The sequence below is a fragment of the Sarcophilus harrisii genome, chromosome 2, assembly GCF_902635505.1.
Source record: "Sarcophilus harrisii chromosome 2, mSarHar1.11, whole genome shotgun sequence".
NCBI lineage: Eukaryota > Metazoa > Chordata > Mammalia > Dasyuromorphia > Dasyuridae > Sarcophilus > Sarcophilus harrisii.
This window is the reverse complement of record NC_045427.1, coordinates 422505612-422522736: the sequence shown is the minus strand read 5'-3', so window position 1 is coordinate 422522736 and position 17125 is coordinate 422505612. Positions and strand designations below refer to the sequence as shown.

The 17125-nt window shown below is 40.5% G+C and overlaps 1 protein-coding gene across 1 annotated transcript in view; it reads left to right on the top strand.

The window, feature by feature from the left end:
* The window catches only part of LOC105749236 (fer-1-like protein 4), a 32509-nt gene that overhangs the window by 12585 nt on the left and 2799 nt on the right, over window positions 1-17125 (top strand). Inside the window, exons 24-39 of the mRNA XM_031949316.1 lie at window positions 498-632; window positions 832-1005; window positions 3749-3865; window positions 4124-4285; window positions 4696-4867; window positions 12877-12947; window positions 13049-13180; window positions 13300-13342; window positions 13418-13518; window positions 13650-13787; window positions 13889-13999; window positions 14906-15033; window positions 15211-15381; window positions 15721-15875; window positions 15958-16106; window positions 16231-16316. Coding sequence (XP_031805176.1) covers window positions 498-632; window positions 832-1005; window positions 3749-3865; window positions 4124-4285; window positions 4696-4867; window positions 12877-12947; window positions 13049-13180; window positions 13300-13342; window positions 13418-13518; window positions 13650-13787; window positions 13889-13999; window positions 14906-15033; window positions 15211-15381; window positions 15721-15875; window positions 15958-16106; window positions 16231-16316 — 2045 coding nt within the window. The remainder of the gene's footprint in view (window positions 1-497; window positions 633-831; window positions 1006-3748; window positions 3866-4123; window positions 4286-4695; window positions 4868-12876; window positions 12948-13048; window positions 13181-13299; window positions 13343-13417; window positions 13519-13649; window positions 13788-13888; window positions 14000-14905; window positions 15034-15210; window positions 15382-15720; window positions 15876-15957; window positions 16107-16230; window positions 16317-17125) is intronic.

The following is a 17125-nucleotide window of genomic DNA, read 5'->3' as shown; positions in this document are numbered from 1 at the left end:
TTATTAAACAACTACTATGTTCCAGGCACTGTGGTAAGTGCTGAGGACACAAATAGGCTTAATATATAGTCACTGGCTTCAAGGAGTTTACATTCCAATACGGGAATATGATGCATTAAAAAAAAGAGAGAGAGAACTAGAAAGAGGAATAGGATAAGGAAGGAAAATGTGAAGTCAAGAGCAGGGCCTGCAAAACTAACTCACACATCAAAGAAGTCTGGCACTGTAATGTTCATCAGCCATAGTCCCCTCTTCCCAATAAAGCAGAGGGAAAGGCATCTTTTCATTTCTCCATTCCTCTTCTTTGGGATCAAGCTTGTTGTTGCAATTTTGCATCATTTCCCCCCATGACTTTAAAAACAGATTTGAAATCACCAAGTTACTAAACAGTGATCCACCCTCCAGCTGAAGCATTCGTGCTCTCCAGCAGCTCTTAGGTCCACCCTACCCTTGGTTATCCCTCCCTTCTTTACCTCCCCTCTGGATGTCTCTACCAGGTCCTGGAGCAGACGCTGAGCCCACTGTGGGATGAGCTTCTAGTGTTTGAGCAGCTGATTATAGATGGTCGGAGAGAACAGCTTCATGCAGAGCCACCCCTTGTCACTATCAATGTCTTTGATCACAACAAGTTTGTGAGTGTGTGTGTGAATGTGTACATGCCCATAGATTGGTCTGTCTCTCTGGAGTTTGCCTTCGTGTTTCAGCCTAGCCCAACTGCTACTACAGCCACCATCATCCTTTTTGCTGGCTCAGTTGGTACCTTCTTGTCCCCAGTCCTTTCCATCTCAGGTCCCTGCCTTCTCCTCCAAGCCTGGCTTGTTTTCCTTACAGGGACCCCCTGTATTCCTGGGTCGGGCTCTGGCAGCTCCTCAGGTAAAGCTGATCGAGGAGCCCTACCGACATCCTGAGCTGCAGTTCTTCCCCCTGACGAAGGGTCTTCAAGCTGCAGGGGAGCTCATTGCCACCTTTGAACTCATTGAGTTGGATTACAGTGGCAGGCTTGAGGTAAGAGTAGAATCACAGGTTTGTCTCCCCTCCTTTTCCCCACTCTCCAACAGGACTCACCCGATTCAGTTTTTGGGGGTATTATTAATAGTATTTTTTTTCCAATTATATGTAAACATAATTTTCAACACTCATTTTTATAAGACCTTAAATTCCAAATTTTTTCCCTCCCTCCTTTATCTCCTCTCTGCCCAAGACAGTAAGCAATCTGTTGGGTTATACACTTAAAATCATTTTAACCACATTTCCATATTGATCATGTTGTGAAGGAAAAACTCACAAAAGAAAGAAAGCAAATTAAATAAAGGATAAAGGGGTAGTTAGATGGCACAGTGGACAGAGTACCAGCCTGACCTGAGTTCAAATGTAGTCTCAGGCACTTAACACTTCCTAATAACGAATAAATAAATAAACAAACAAACAAATAAAAACAGTATGTTTCAATCCACATTCAGTCTCTTAGTTCTCTTTCTGGATGTAAATGGTATCTTACATCCCAAGTTGATTAGAATTGTCTCGAATCACTGTATTTCTGAGAAGAGCTAAATCTATCATATTTGATAATCACATAATCTTGCTGTTGCTATAGGCAATGTTCTCCTAGTTCTGTTTACTTTACCTAGTATCAGTTCCTGTAAGTCTTTCCAAGCTTTCCTGAAATCATCCTACTCATCATTTCTTATAGAATGATAATATTCCATTACATTCATATACCAAAACCTACTCAGCCAATCTCCAGCTGATGGGCATCCACTCAATTTCCAGTTCCTTGTCACACACACAAAAAAAGCTGCCACAAATATTTTTGCACTTGTTGTTCTTTCCCCTCTTTTGTGACACAGACCAAGTAGTGACATGGCTGGATCAAAGGGTAATGTACATTTTTTCCTCTGAGGCAATTGGGGGTAAGTGACATGCCCAGGGTCACACAGCTACAAAGTGTTAATTGAACTCATATCCTCCTGACTTCAGGGCTGGTACTCTATCCACTGTGCCATCTAGCTGCCGCTTTATCTTTTCTTTAATTTGCTTTTGTTTTGTAAGTTTGAGGGTAATGCACATTTTGATAGCCCTTTGAACATAGTTGCTCTCCAAAATAGCTGGATTAGTTCACAACTCCACTAATAGTGCATTCCCCCCTCCTTTTCTTTCTTTCTTTTTTTTTTTTTAACACAACTCCTCCAACACAACATTATTTTTTTCTGTCATCTTAGCTAATCACCTGATTCAATTTAATAATCATTTAAAAGTTCCAATTCTCAAAGAATTAATTTGGTATTCTGCATTTTCCTGGCTGAGCTAAAACATACTTATTACCAATGTATACAAGGGAAGACCAGTATCATGGATAGGTAAGCAGGTTGTTCAAGGAAGCCATGTTCTCCCACCAAGTTGAGGAGAATAGGCTACTCTTTTTTTTTTTTTTTTCAGTCTTGGAATAAGGTGAATACTTCATGAATTACATTCATGTAAAATAATATCTTAAAGCTGCTCAATTAAAAAGTTAAAAGATTCAACTTCTAGAAAAGAGACTTAGTAAGTCTATATATCATTAGACTTTTTTAAAAATAGCTTTTTATTTACAAGTTATATGCATGGGTAATTTTTCAGCATTGACAATTGCAAAACCTTTTGTTCCAATTTTTCCCCTCCTTCCCCCCTCTCCCCCAGATGGCAGGTAGTCCCATACATGTTAAATATGTTAAAGTATATGTTAAATACCATATATATATATGTATATATAAATGTACATATATATATATACATATATATACATACAGTTATTTTGCTGTACAAAAAGAATCGGACTTTGAAATATTGTACAATTAGCCTGTGAAGGAAATCAAAAATGCAGGTGGACAAAAATAGAGGGATTGGGAATTCTATGTAGTGGTTCATAGTCATCTCCCAGAGTTCTTTCGCTGGGCGTAGCTAGTTCATCTCATTACTGCTCTATTGGAACTGATTTGGTTCATCTCATTGCTGGAGATGGCCATGTCCATCAGAACTGATCATCATATAGTATTGTTGTTGAAGTACATGATGATCTCCTGGTCCTGCTCAGAATAGGCTACTCTTACAACTGGGTGGAGAAGACAAAGAATACATTAGGATGTTATAGAGATGAAAGATTGGGCAAGAAGGGTAATACTATGTTGGAAGAGGGAGAAACAAAGTTAGGAGCTTAATAAAAATTTAGTTAGTGAGACAATCATTAAATCATGACTGGATCATTCTGGGAACCAAGACTGAGGAAGTGGATGGGAGGTCTCTATTGTCCTGCCCAAGAATAGTATTCTTTTTGAGGGGAATGTATTTTCCAATAGTTTCTTTATGTAAACAACACCTTGTTTATCCAAAAATCTTTGCAATTATTCCAAGCTCTCTAAAAGCACAACAAAATAAGAAAAATCTAGAGTTTTTCTTTCATATTATATGTGGGAGAAGTGGGAGAGAATTATATAAGATAGGGTCCCTGTCCTCATGGATATGTCCTCAGGGGCATGAAATACCAACCCAAGTAACTATGATATAAAGTTTTACATGAAAATTTAGACAGGAGCAGAGAAACAAGAAATCCAAGAGAGGAACTTTTGTATCAAGAATATGGCTCCAAGGATACAAACACATACCCACATCTAGAGAACACATTTTTTAATATGTCCCTCTGGACATAATTCCCAAGTAACTCATTCCCTACTTGATCCCTGCCATATATCATCTGCCTTCTGCACCTTTCTAGCCCTCAGTACCAGAAGATGTAGAGCCCCAGGATCTGGAATTTCTGCGTGACACTACTTCTGGATGTCTCCATCTACCCCCAGGGGTACGACCCCTGCTCAAGGAGTTCCGAATTGAGGTATCTGGGACCTATAGCCCCATTCTACTTGCCTCCTACCCTGGGGATCCTTTCCCAGAATCCCTCTCCAAATATCCCCAAACCTCATTAACAGACCCCATATAAGTAGTTCCCCCTTTCATATCTTCCCTAGAATTATGTCCCCTCTCTCTCTTCTTGGTAAAAATATATCTCATCTTCTCCCTACTCTCTTTCTCTGTCTCTGTCTCTCTCCCTCTCTCTCCCTATATTCTCCCCTTCTCCCCCACATACATCCAGGTACTGTTCTGGGGTCTTCGGGGGCTGGGCCGGATACATCTATTTGCAGTGGAGCAGCCACAGGTTGTGCTAGAAATTGGGGGCCAACGTGTGGAGTCTGAGATTCTGGCTAGTTATCGAGAGAACCCCAACTTCACAGAACTAGTCAAGCATCTGACTGTGGTGAGAGGCCATGGGGAGAGTGGGAGGCATCCTTTCTCTAGGGTTCGTGGAATTCCCTACCTCCAACACCCCTAGAAAAAAGTATGGGAGGTCTGATTGGGCTCATAATCTTTGGCCTATCTTGGAGTACTGATTCATAAAACCTCAGAATCTGTTGGGAACCTACTTAAAGCTGGTCCATCGATTTCTCTTCTGGACTTAAGATCCCTTAAACCCTCTGAATTCATAATCTACCCTTTGGATAGGTTGCTGGAAATGTCTTCCTTTTTTTTTTTTTCTTGCATCTCTTCTCTCAACTTCCAAACTCACTACACAAACTCACATCCTGAGCAGAGTAAAGGGATCCCCTGAGTCCCAGTGACCCTTCTCATGCTTTGTGACTTTCCATCTCCTTTCCTTACTCCACCCAGGAGCTCCCTGAGCAACCATATCTGCAGCCCCCACTCAGTGTCCTTGTAGTTGAGCGTCGAGCCTTTGGACGTACCATTCTCGTAGGTTCCCACATCGTCCCCCATGTCCTTCGGTTTGCTCTCCAGGAGCCCACAGAGTCCTCTGAGGAGGATGGAGATAGAGGACTCCAAGGTGAGTGACCTTTACCTTCACAGAGTTCCTGAAAAGGCTGGCCAGTTCAACCTTGACTGCTCTTTGGGGCTCAATTCTAGCCCTACTCTGGAAGGCTGGTGCTGCTGCCTTTGCTGCACTGGGCTTACCCTACTGATTCTCCTTCTAAACCCTGCAGACACTGGAGGTGTTTAGCACCTTCAAGAACATTTTTCCAATTTCTTCCCAGGCTTAGCCTTTCCCTTTCTTCCTTTTTTCAACCTGATCATTATTAGGGTCCAAAATATGTCTTCCTTCCTTCCTTCCTTCCTTCCTTCCTTCCTTCCTTCCTTCCTTCCTTCCTTCCTTCTTCTTCCCTTCCCTTTGGGGAAAGGCAATCCTGTCAAAGGAGGTCCTTTGCTGTTGCTCAGTTATTTCAGTAATGTCTAACTTTTTGTGATTTGGGGATTTCTTGGCAAAGATACTGGCCTGATTTGCCATTTCTCTCTGAAGCTCACTTTAGAGATGAGGAAACCGAGGTAGACAAGGTTAAATGACTTGTTCAGGGTCAAAAAAGCTAATTAAGTGTCCGATGCCATATTGGAACTCAGAAAAAGGATCTTTCGAGTCCAAGCCTGGTAGTCTAGCTACCCTGCCCTCTCCCCAATACCACCCTACTTTATGATGTGACTTAAAGATAGGAGGCCAAATTGAACATAAATGGATATATTAGTAAGCTAAGGAATCTGTTCTCCCTGATAACCATTTTGTCTTCATGGAGAGCTGTTTTTTATAACTCATCAGCTCACCTAGCGAACAGCCAGTCAGCAGTATTCTGCAGCAGCTTAGGATAGAAGAGTAAAACATTTCAAGGGAAAGGTAGGATAGAGAAAGAAGAGAACCAGGAATAATTTGGATACAGTTGGCTGGATTTATTATTAGAATAAGAACAAATTTAGAGTAGGGAGACAAGGGGAAGAGACTAAATACTTTCACAATCATGAAATCAGTTTTTTTAGATGAAACCATAGAGTCTCTTATCTGAGGATAGCAAGCATTTGTTACAACAAGCATTTGTTACAACAGTGGATAAGACCTTTCCCTTCAACCATATCCTTACATAAGGTTTGGAGACTTTCTAATATTAGGCTACCAGTCAGTCAGGGGATTTCCACATTGTTAGTTCATCCAGATATTGCAAAATAATTTGGGTACTATCTTTCTTCCATATATGACACAAAAGTGATTAACTCCCAAGGCAGCCTGTTCTACTTTTGGATTATCATTCAGACAGTTTTAATTTTTTTCCCTTACCACAAGGTGAGTTCTCCTTTTTTTTTTTTTTTTTTTTAAATTAAAGCTTTTTATTTTCAAAACACATGCATAAATAGTTTTCAACATTCACCCTTACAAACCTTGTGTTCTATATTTTCTCTCTCTCTCTTTCCCCTACCCCCTCTCCTAGACTGTAAGTGATCCAATATATGTTAAATATGTACAATTCTTTTATATATATTTCCACAATTATCATGATAACACAAGAAAAATCAGATCAAAAAGGAAACAAGTGAGAAAGAAAAAATGCAAACAAACAACAACAACAAATAGTGAAAATGTTGTGATCCACACTCACTTCCTATAGTCCTCTCTCTCTGGGTGCAAATGGCTTTCTTCATCACAAGACCATTGAACTGGCCTGAATCAGTGAGGTCTACATTTTTGCAACTTTTAGCTACTGTTTTTAGTTCTATCTTTGGTCCCAGGAGGACATATCTAATCCTTTATCTAAAGGACATCCTGAGGATGTTAAACAAAAAAGTAAAACTACATTTAAAAAGTGATTGTGACTGATTGTATAGGCAAATATATATTTTGTTACCATTTCTGAAGGGTATGTTGTTCAACATTTTTTCAGCCGTGTCTAACTCATCATGACCTCATTTGGGGTTTTCTTGACAAAAACACTGGAGGGGTTTGCCATTTCCTTCTCCAACTCATTTTATTGATGAGGAAACTGAGGCAAAACAGGATGAAGTGACTTGCTCAGCGTGACACACACTAAGGGTCTGAAGCCAGATTTGAACTAAGCTTTTCCTGATTTCTGGACCAGTGCTCTATTCACTGAGCCACTTTAACTCTTACAAATTGATATCAATGTTTAGTTTTGTTATTTTTAAAACTTACCCTCTTTTATATTGTCACTATTGGTTATGCTTTCTTTATTCTTCATCACTTTCTATGTCTTCCCATATATCTTTGAATTCTTCATGTTCACCATCCCTCAGAACTCATTTTCTCTACTTACTGTACTTTAAATTCCCTATTTACTATTTTTGTTCTATTCTTTCATTTAAACCAAAAAACATTCTCCTTTATAGAGAAAACAAAAGAAACAAAAATATGAGCTGAGTAATTTTTTCTTCATGTCAACGGTTATCATTACCTTAACCCATTCTGAACGGTGGTCTTTTCCCTCCTTTGTTCTTCCTGTTATCCTCAATGTGACTTAACTAATATAATACATTTTTTGATTATTCATGCACTGGTATTGATAGCATCCTCTGTTATTGGTGTTCTAGAAGTACCCCTCTGTACCTTCATAACATTTGCTCACAAGTCCCTATCTGGACTTTCTTTTAACAATAAGCCAATATAATCTTTTTTTTTTTTTTTTTTTTTTTTTTTTTTTTAGCAAAGGCAATTATTAAAATGGGCAGTTAAATGACATAGTGGATAGAATGTCAAGCCTGAAGTCAGGGAGACCATAGTTCAAATCTATGCACTTACTAGCAGTATGATAATGGGCAAATCACAGTTTTCCTCAGTTTCCTCATCTGTAAAATAAATGAGTTGGAGAAAAAAATGGCAAACCACTCCAATATCTTTGCCAAGAAAACCCCAAATGGGGTCATGAAAAATAGGACATGACTGAAATGACTGAACAGAATATGTTAAAATGACATAGTAAGAACAATAATTCCAAAGTATTTCCCCCAAATTTGGAGTATATATTCTTCCAAAAATAATCACAGAATTGGGTGGGAGAAAAGTGGACCGTAAACATAAAAATGGTATAATGACAAATGTTAAGAACACAGGTTTCCCAATGAAACCAATGAGTTGCTCTGACATTTAGCTTGTCTTCTTCCTTATAGGACAAAGTATTTTAGTCACCTGAGTCCATTCTGCTAGACTAGGGTCAATAAGGTTTTTCAGCTGCTTCTAGGCTCACCTAAGCAAGTTGCTTGGCTACAAAGAGGTGACACTTTTCTTGGCTGGACAAGTCACTTGGCCCTTGAATTCTTCTCAGGGAATAGCATCTCTGCTGATTCAATGGTCTTCCTGGACTTAGTCTTTTTTTTTTTTTTTTTTTTTAGTTTTATTTCATTATAGTTTTTTATTTATAAAACATATGCATGGGAAATTTTTCAACATTGATCCTTGCAAAACTTTCTGTTCCAAATTTTTCCCTCATTCCCCCCACTTCCTCCCCTAGATGGCAAGTAGTCCAATATATGTTAAATATGTTACATCCAATATATGTATACATATTTATACAGTTATCTTGCTGTACAAGAAAAATTGGATCTAGAAAGGAAAAAAAAAACCTGAAAGGAAAACAAAAATGCAAGCAAACAATAACAGAAAGTGAAAATGCTGTTGTGGTCCACACTCAGTTCCCACAGTCTCTCTGGGTATAGATGGCTCGCTTCATTACTGAACAGGTGGAACTGGTTTGAATCATTCTCATTGTTGAAGAGAGGCACTGGACTTACTCTTGAATGATCAACTGCAGGCTCACTTTAGTCATTATCTCAGAAGGATTGTCCTGTTCTCTTTTTAGTTAGAATATTACCATTTTCTTTAACTAGAGCCATGATCCTTAGCCTAGGACTGGAAGAAAACTTAGCTCTGAAATATATCTCCTCAATAGGAGAAGTCTAACTCACTTAACATTCCCAAAGCTACTTCTCTCTGCAAAGTATTCTACCTTGACTTGTGAGAATCTGTCCCAGTTCTATCAGTGATATTTCCTAGACTCTTTTTGGGGTCTCATGCAGATGAAGACTTTCTTTGTTATTGTCTTTACGCTGTAAGTAATGGAGCTATTTAAGTTTCTGGTTGTTGTTTGGTTATCCAACTTTGGAGTTTTCTTGGCAAGGAATTTGATTTTCTAATTTCCAGCAAGGAGGATAAAGGGTCACACATGGCTAGTAAGTGTCTGAGACCAGATTTGAAATCAAGAAAATGAGTCTTCCTGGCTCTAGACTTGGTGCTCCACCCAGTTGCCCTTTAAAGTTAAAGCTTTCCTAATAAGGAATGTTTATTTTATTTTTTTTTTTTTGCAGGCAATTGTGGTTAAATGACTTGTCCAGGGTCATACAGCTAGAAAATATTGTGTCTGAGGTTAGATTTAAATTCAGGTGTTCCTGCTTTCAGAGCCAGTGATCTAGCTGCCCCGTAAGGTACTTATTCTCTATGGGAAAGTCTTTCTCTTTACATTTCAATGTTTTTGTCTTTTCATTTTTCTTTTCACTGGACCACCCTCTTATGCCATCCTCTTATAACCAAAAGTCTTTTACTTTCCTGGTCAGCTCCTTCTTAGGATTGTGCCACCTTTTGTAATTTATTCTACATGACCTGCTACAAGAACACCATCAGTGTTCTTTTTCAAATTTCAATTAGTCACTGAGTTACTGTGTTACAATTAGTCACTGTGACTTTGACTGTCTTTTTCTATCTTTTTATTCTTGAGTTTTTTTTAATCCTTCCTAAACTGTCTTCCCCTACTGAATTTTTAGACCATGGGACACATCCTTCTTCTAAACCCTTTGATATTTACTCTCCCCAAATCTGATGGGTGTGTGTGAATTATACGCTGTTTTCCAGTTCTTTCTTGTCATGAATTCTGAGATAAAATGATCATTATCTCCCAAGAGCCTGCTATTTTAACAACAGATTCTTCCTTTTATTGGTCAGGATCATGCAGAGAATTAAAGTTCTCCTTTGTCACTTCCTCTGCCTTTTGAAGACTGAAATTATTGTTGTTCCACCTTTGAAAGAGAAAAAGATCCAAAATGTGCATAATGATCAGGAAACAAAGAGTCTACATAGAGACAAGACAAAGATACAAAGTTCAAGTTTAGGGTTTTTCAATTTAAACAATAGAAATGTTAATGTTTAGAGGAATTTGGTAATAATCTATCCTCCTGGAACTCTAAAGGTACTCTGGCTTGGCTAGGATGAACCTGTGGGTGTTTCTTTTGATTAACAAATGGACTTTTTCTCTTGATTCTCTACCAGCAGGGTTGCAGCATTTTTGCTTTTTTGTGTCTTGAATCCCATTGCCATCTGGTGAAGCCTGTTGACCCTTTTTCAGAATGTTGATTTTAATGTCAAAAAATAAAATACAGAGGGCTACAAAGGAAACCAATTATATTGAAACATAATTATAAAAAAAAAATTAAGTTCATGGTAGCCAGATTAAGAGTCCTTGTCCTATTTTACCAGCTATGTGCAGATCATTCCCAGATCTATATACTCAACCTTAATTTCTCTTCTGAGCTATAATCTCACACTTCCCATTGCCTTTTAGATAGGAACTGGATATCCCATTGGTATCTTAAACTGAACATATCTAAAACAGAAACTATCTTCCCACTTCTCAACATTTCTGTTACTGTAAAAGGCAACATCATTCCCCAGGGACCCAGCTTCAATCTCTTAATGCTATCTTTGAGATGTTATCTATGTGTTCTAGAAACAAAATCCTCAAGTGACCTATTATTATTTTAGCTCTAGTGGCAAAGTTTCACAGAAAATTGTAGAAGCAAAATCTTCAAGTCCCCTATTATTACTGTTAGCTTTTGTGACAAAGTCTCATAGAAAACTCTGGCTATTGACTATTCTAGTCTGCTGTGCTAGGGTCACTGGGTGATTTGAGTATGGCATTATACCTTTCTCATCACCTGAAACTAACTTGTTTAGCTGACTTAGACAAATAGAATTTACTCATCGCACCCTAATACAATCTGTTATGCTTAGTGAGAGGATCTCCTACAGAGCTCCAATTACCAGCCATGTTGTATCTCTTCTAACCCCTTGTCTCTTCTTTCCATAGCTAGTCCTTCAGATCTGGCCATAAAACCTGCACCCTTTATTTAAAAATTCATCGGAATCCCCAGGAATCCTAGTCAAAGTTACAGAATGTCATAGTTTACGAAACATTGTAATGCCGTTGAAACTGAGACAGAATAGAGATTGGAGAATAATTTTATTATTAATTTATAAGAAAATAAATCAATTAATTAAGTAGGATTCTCATCTTAAGTATTCTTCCCTCCCAGTGTCATTACATGAAGATCTTTTATAGAATCCCAAGTTCAATGACATAGTGGGAGGAGGTACCTGGAATGGGGATACTCTAATTGGGGAGGTGCCTAGAATAACGTCATGAAGGGAGGTGCTGGAGAGGTTGCTGATATTCTAATAACAGACCTTTGTCTTGTAAAGATACAAGACCCTTATCTCATCACATGCTTAAGAGGGAATGATTATAAGCTGGGGTGCTACGACCGAGTTAGGGCGACCTCAAGGGGACTATGGCACATCAAACCCAATTCGTCCACTTCACAGATGAGAAAACTGGGTCCCAGTAAGAGAAGTTATTTTATTATATAATAGTATATAACATAATAAATAGGAGTTAAGTGGCTTAACTGAGACTTTTTTTTGACATGTTTTAATTAATTTTTAAAAAGCACAGATACTTTTTTTTATTCCTTTTGTTTGTTTGTTTCAAATTTTCTCCTTTATCCTCCCCTCTTCCTACTCAATGGCAATAAAACCAAAACAATTGTAAATATTAGTCATGTTGGCATTAGCCATGTTCCAAAAAAGAAAGGGGAAAAAATAGACCTCAATCTGCACTCTAAATTCATTAGTTCTCTATCTAGAAGTAGATAGCATGTTTCATCATGAATCCTTTGGAACTATGGTTAGTCATTATCTTGATCAGACTTACAAAGTCTTTTTTTTTTTAATTGTATTTAAAATTTCTACTTTCAATTCCAAATTCTCTCCCTCCTTTTATTCCTTCACCTCTATTAAGATGGCAAGAAGATATTCATTATACATATAAAATGAGACAAAACATTATTTCCATATTAGTTATCCTGAGAGAAAGCAAGAAAAATAAAGAACAAAAGAAAAAAATGTTTCACTTTTCATTCTGAATCCATCATCATCTCTATCTGGAAGTGAACAGCATTTTTCATCATGAGTCCTCTGGCACTGTTTCTAGTCATTATATTGGTCAGTTACAAAATCTTTTAAAATTAATTATCTTTACAATTTTATTGTTACTATGTAGATTGTTCTCTTGGTTTGGTTCATTTTAATCTGTTACAGTTTCCCCAAATTTTTCTTTCTTTTGGGGAGACAATCTGTGGTTAAATGATTTGCCTAGGATCATACAACTAGAGGTAGCTATCTGAGGTAGCATTCAAACTCAGGTCCACCCGACTCCCAGGCTGCTGCTCTATCCACCATGCCAGCTAGCTGCCCCTTCCCAGGTTTTCTTAAAACCATCCCCTTCATCATTTCTTACAGTACAATAGTACTCCATCACATTCATATATGACCCAGTCATTCTCATTTAATGAGCATCCCTTTAGTTTCCAATTCTTTGCCATCACAAAGAGAACTGCTATAAATATGTTTGTGCATTTTTTCCTTTTTCTTTGATTTTGGGGTATAATCCTAGTAATGATATTACTCTGAAATGGGATTTAAACATAGGTCACTTACTTCCAAGTCCAGCACTTTATGTTTTAAGCTGTGAGCTTGGTAGTCAGCATGGCTCCTTGCTCTAAATTAACCCATCTCTAACTTCTGATCTAGTCTTCATGTGGAACCAGGACACAGAATATTACAGTGCCCATCTTCATTCTAGGCAACATAAGAATCATTTTACCTCTGAGAAAACCAACTTCTGCGAATCTGACCAAAGACCTCATTATCTTCTTTCTCTCCTTCCCCCTTTCCTCTAGGACAGAAATATCTGGATTCCCCTTTGGTATGGCAGCTGCCTGTGGCTAGGACTTCCCAAGAGCTGATGAATGTAAGAGCTGCTCTCCCTGTGGGGGAGAGTGGGGTGGAGAGAAAAGGATCAGTCCCAAGTGGGGAGACAGAAGAAGGAACTTACTCCCCTATTTCCCCCAGAAGCCCCTTAGGAAGCTACCTCAAGGTAGTCTCTTGGAGAAAGGGCAACAGCTACAAGAAGACGTGCCCGAGCTTGACGAGCTGGATTGGTGGTCCAAGTACTATGCCTCCCTGCAGGAGCTTGGGGACCAGGTGGGACCTAGACTGAGACAGGGAGGGGGCTAAGATGGGAGAAGGGCATTTGGAAGCCAGAGACTATGTACATACCAGGGTATATAAGAGGGATTCCTCATCTCCTCCCATGATTCCAGATGACCATGGATGAAGAAGACAATGAAGATAATGAATACTCAGGTAAGAGACTCTTGTGCATCTCTTATTGCCTTATAACTGAGACATCTCTGACTGGATTATTTCTACCTTTCTCAGATGTGCTGAATCCCTTTTCTGGGGACATGGAAGCTCAAGATGGGACCAAGGTTAAAGCTGAGGTCCCAGCAACCCAGAGAAAATCAATTGCTACTCTGAAGGTGCTAGGCTGTGATGGGGCTGGCTTTGGGGCAGGGCTAGGGAACCTGGACTGTATTCTATAAGGTACTAGTCTATGTAGGTCTCTTGGCTGCCCTGGGCTAGGCTCTCGACTAACATAGGAATCCCACAGATCTACAATTCACCGCTAGAGGATGAATTTGGCCAATTTGAGGACTGGCTACACGTGTTTCCCCTGTACCGAGGCCGTAGCAGTCATGATGGGGATGGAGATGAGGACAGGCCTGGATATCCCATGGGCAAGTTTAAGGTGCCAGAGTTGTGTGTGGGAGAAGGGGAAGGGAAGAGAAAAGGAAAAGGAGGGACAGATCACTGTCGAAACGTAGTGATAGGATTTTTTATCCTACTCAGGGCTCCTTCCTCATTTACCCCGAGTCAAAAGCACTCTCTGAGCCTCGGATTTCACACAGGATACCCCAAAACCGTCCCATAAAGCTGCTCATTCGTGTGTATGTTGTAAAGGTGAGCCTTTTCAGTTGCATGCCTAATTCATTGATCTCCTCTTTCTCTGTTTTATTTATGTAGCCATTTAGAGATATAAAATTTCCCCTAAGAACTGCTTTTGCTGCATCCCATAGGTTTTGGTATGTTGTCTCACAATTGTCATTTTCTTGGATGAAATTATGGATTGTTTCTGTTATTTGTTGTTTGATCCACTCATTCTTTAGAATTAGATTATTTAATTCCCAGTTGGTTTTTAGTCTATCTTTCCCTGGCCCTTTATTGAATATAATTTTTATTGCATTGTAGACTGAAAATGAAGCATTTACTGTTTCTGCCTTTTTGCATTTGTGAGGTTTTTATGCCCTAATATAATATATGGTCAATTTTTGTGTTGATACTGTCGAGAAAAAGGTATATTCCTTTCTGTCCCTATTCAGTTTTCTCCATAGGTCTATCATATCTAGGTTTTCTAGGATTCTATTAATCTCCCTAGTTTCTTGTTTATTACAAAATAATTTGTCTGATTCTGAGAGGGGAAGGTTGAGGTCTCCCACTAGAACAATTTTGCTGTTTCTTCCTGTAACTGGCTTAAAATTTTTTGGAATTTGCCTGCTCTACCACTTGGTGCATACACAGTTAGTATCATTACTTCATTATTTACTGCACCCCTTATCAAGATATACTTTCCCTCCATATCTCTTTTAATAAGATCTTTTTTTACTTTTGCTTTATCTGAGATCAGAATTGCTACTTCTGCATTTTTTCACTTCAGCGGCAAGGGTGAGCCTTTTCTAGTAGCCCCTTCTGTTCCTTCACCTCTCTTCCACAAAACCCAGACTCACGACCTAAGTCTTCGGTTGCAGTCCTGCTTTCCTGACTTCTGATTTATTCCTGGCCTCTTAATCTCCCCTCATAACCTTTTAGGCCACCAGTCTGGCCCCTGCAGATGCCAATGGCAAAGCAGACCCTTATGTGGTGGTGAGTGCAGGCCGGGAGCGCAAAGACACCAAGGAACGCTATATTCCCAAGCAGCTGAACCCCATCTTTGGAGAGTGAGTGAAGGAGCAGATGGCCAAGTTATCTGACGGGGCTGGGATCAGTTAGGAACGCACATGTATGTGTAGCCAGGCCTCTGGCCATGCTGGAGAAGAATTACGCCAGTAGGAGAAGGCCCAGAGCTGACAGGACACTAAGTATGTCTCAAGCATCTCGTCTCCTTCCCACTTCAGAGTCTTGGAGTTAAATATCTCCCTCCCTGCTGAGACTGAGCTCACGGTGGCCGTTTTTGACCACGACCTTGTGGGCTCTGATGACCTGATTGGAGAAACCCGGATTGACCTGGAGAATCGGTTTTACAGCCACCACAGAGCTAATTGTGGGCTAGCTTCCCAGTATGACCCGTAAGTTCAGGGGTGTGGGGGGGTGTCAGCAGGTCCTGTAGGGGCTAGCACATATGCTTGCATCTCTGACCTTTCTGTCTTGTGTTAAGTACTCAAGGCTGGACTGCCTCTGTCTGTGTCCCCAGCAGTCCTTCCCACTTTCTATACTGACCAAGGCTGTTCTTTAGTTTGTCTTCAAGCTCGTCTGCGCTGTATTTCAGCCAAATGTGTCCATGTTACAGGTCCCTATCAGCCATGCATGTGGCCATATTAAGGTCCTTGCCAAGTCACATATCTACGTTCCAGTTTCCCAGGTTAAAGTACACATTTGCATCCCATGTCTGTGTCCTGTGTGTACAGGGAAGGCTACAACGCGTGGCGGGATGCTGTCAAACCTTCTCAAGTGCTGGCCAGTCTGTGTCAGCGCAGTGGTCTCCCTGCTCCTGAGTACCGCCCTGGGGAGGTCAAAGTGGGCAGCAAGCTCTTCCAGGTACCCTCAGGGGCCACCTCTGCAGGTAACACACACACCTGGACTAGAGGGGAGGTGGCAGAAGCCCACCTGCGAGGTCCGTTTTATTTCTATCCTGTTGTGGCCAGGTGGGAAGGGTCCAGCTGCCTGTGAGGAGGAGCAAGCCCTGTCTGTTCTGCTGCGATGGAGGGAGATGCCCCAACACGGCTGTTCCCTGGTGCCTGAACATGTGGAAACCCGGCCCCTCTTCCACCCCAGCAGTCCGGGTCTGCTGCAGGTGAGAAGCTTCCTTCCCATGCTCTTTGGCACCTGAGGTATGGCTCTTCTCTGCTTCTCATACCACAGGGCCTGGTGGGAGAAGAGGCAGGGGAGCTCAGCCATGACTTCTGATCCTATTCTAGGGTTTCTTGCATATGTGGGTAGACATTTTTCCCAATGATGTGCCAGCCCCACCCCCTGTGGACATCAAGCCCCGACAACCAATTAGGTAAAGAGAACTCCTACAGCACACACAGTGACAGGGTTTGGGGGTTTCTCTCCCTGACCTTTCCTCCAATTCTTCCCTATAATTTGGCTCCTCAGAGTCTGACTCCCCATCTCTCCCAAGGCTTTGGAATCTGATTTGAGTTTGCCTTCACATCCCTGAGGCACACTATGTCTGGACAAAGGCATTTAATCTCTTGGTGCTTCAGAATTCCCATCTGGAAAATACAGGGGTTGGGGTTGGTTGTCTAAAGTCCCTTTCATCTCTAGGTCCTCGATCCTGTGATCAGCTAATGGAAAGAAGAGACAAAAATAGACAGACATGAATATGGGGGGGGGGGGGAGAGAATTTAACAAGCTCAGAACTTAGGACAGCACTAGAGGGAATACAAAATTTAGAGAAGATGGGACCCCTGACCTTAGGAAGCTCTTAGAGAGAGAGAGATTGGAAAACAGCCAGAGGGACTCGAGGAGAGATGCAGCTATTGAGCTGTAACTCTGGGAAGGACTCCTGGGTAGGTGGAATCCAAGATGAGGCCATTAAGTTCCACATTCTCCTATTTATTGGGGAGGATTTTAGGGGGAAGGCAGCTAGGGACAAGACCAGGTCTAATTTTGACCAAATGTGGCCTTCCATCAGTTTCCTCTACAGGAAAAAATTCAAGCATGAGGCAATCCCTAGGCTTAAGTCACCTAGACTAGATTCATGCAGGGACAGAATTCAGAGGGTTTTAGGATCTGGGACTGTTTGATAGGAGGCAAGAGGCAGAAGGGATGAAGGACAGGGCACTGATGATGAAGTTTCTGTGGGAT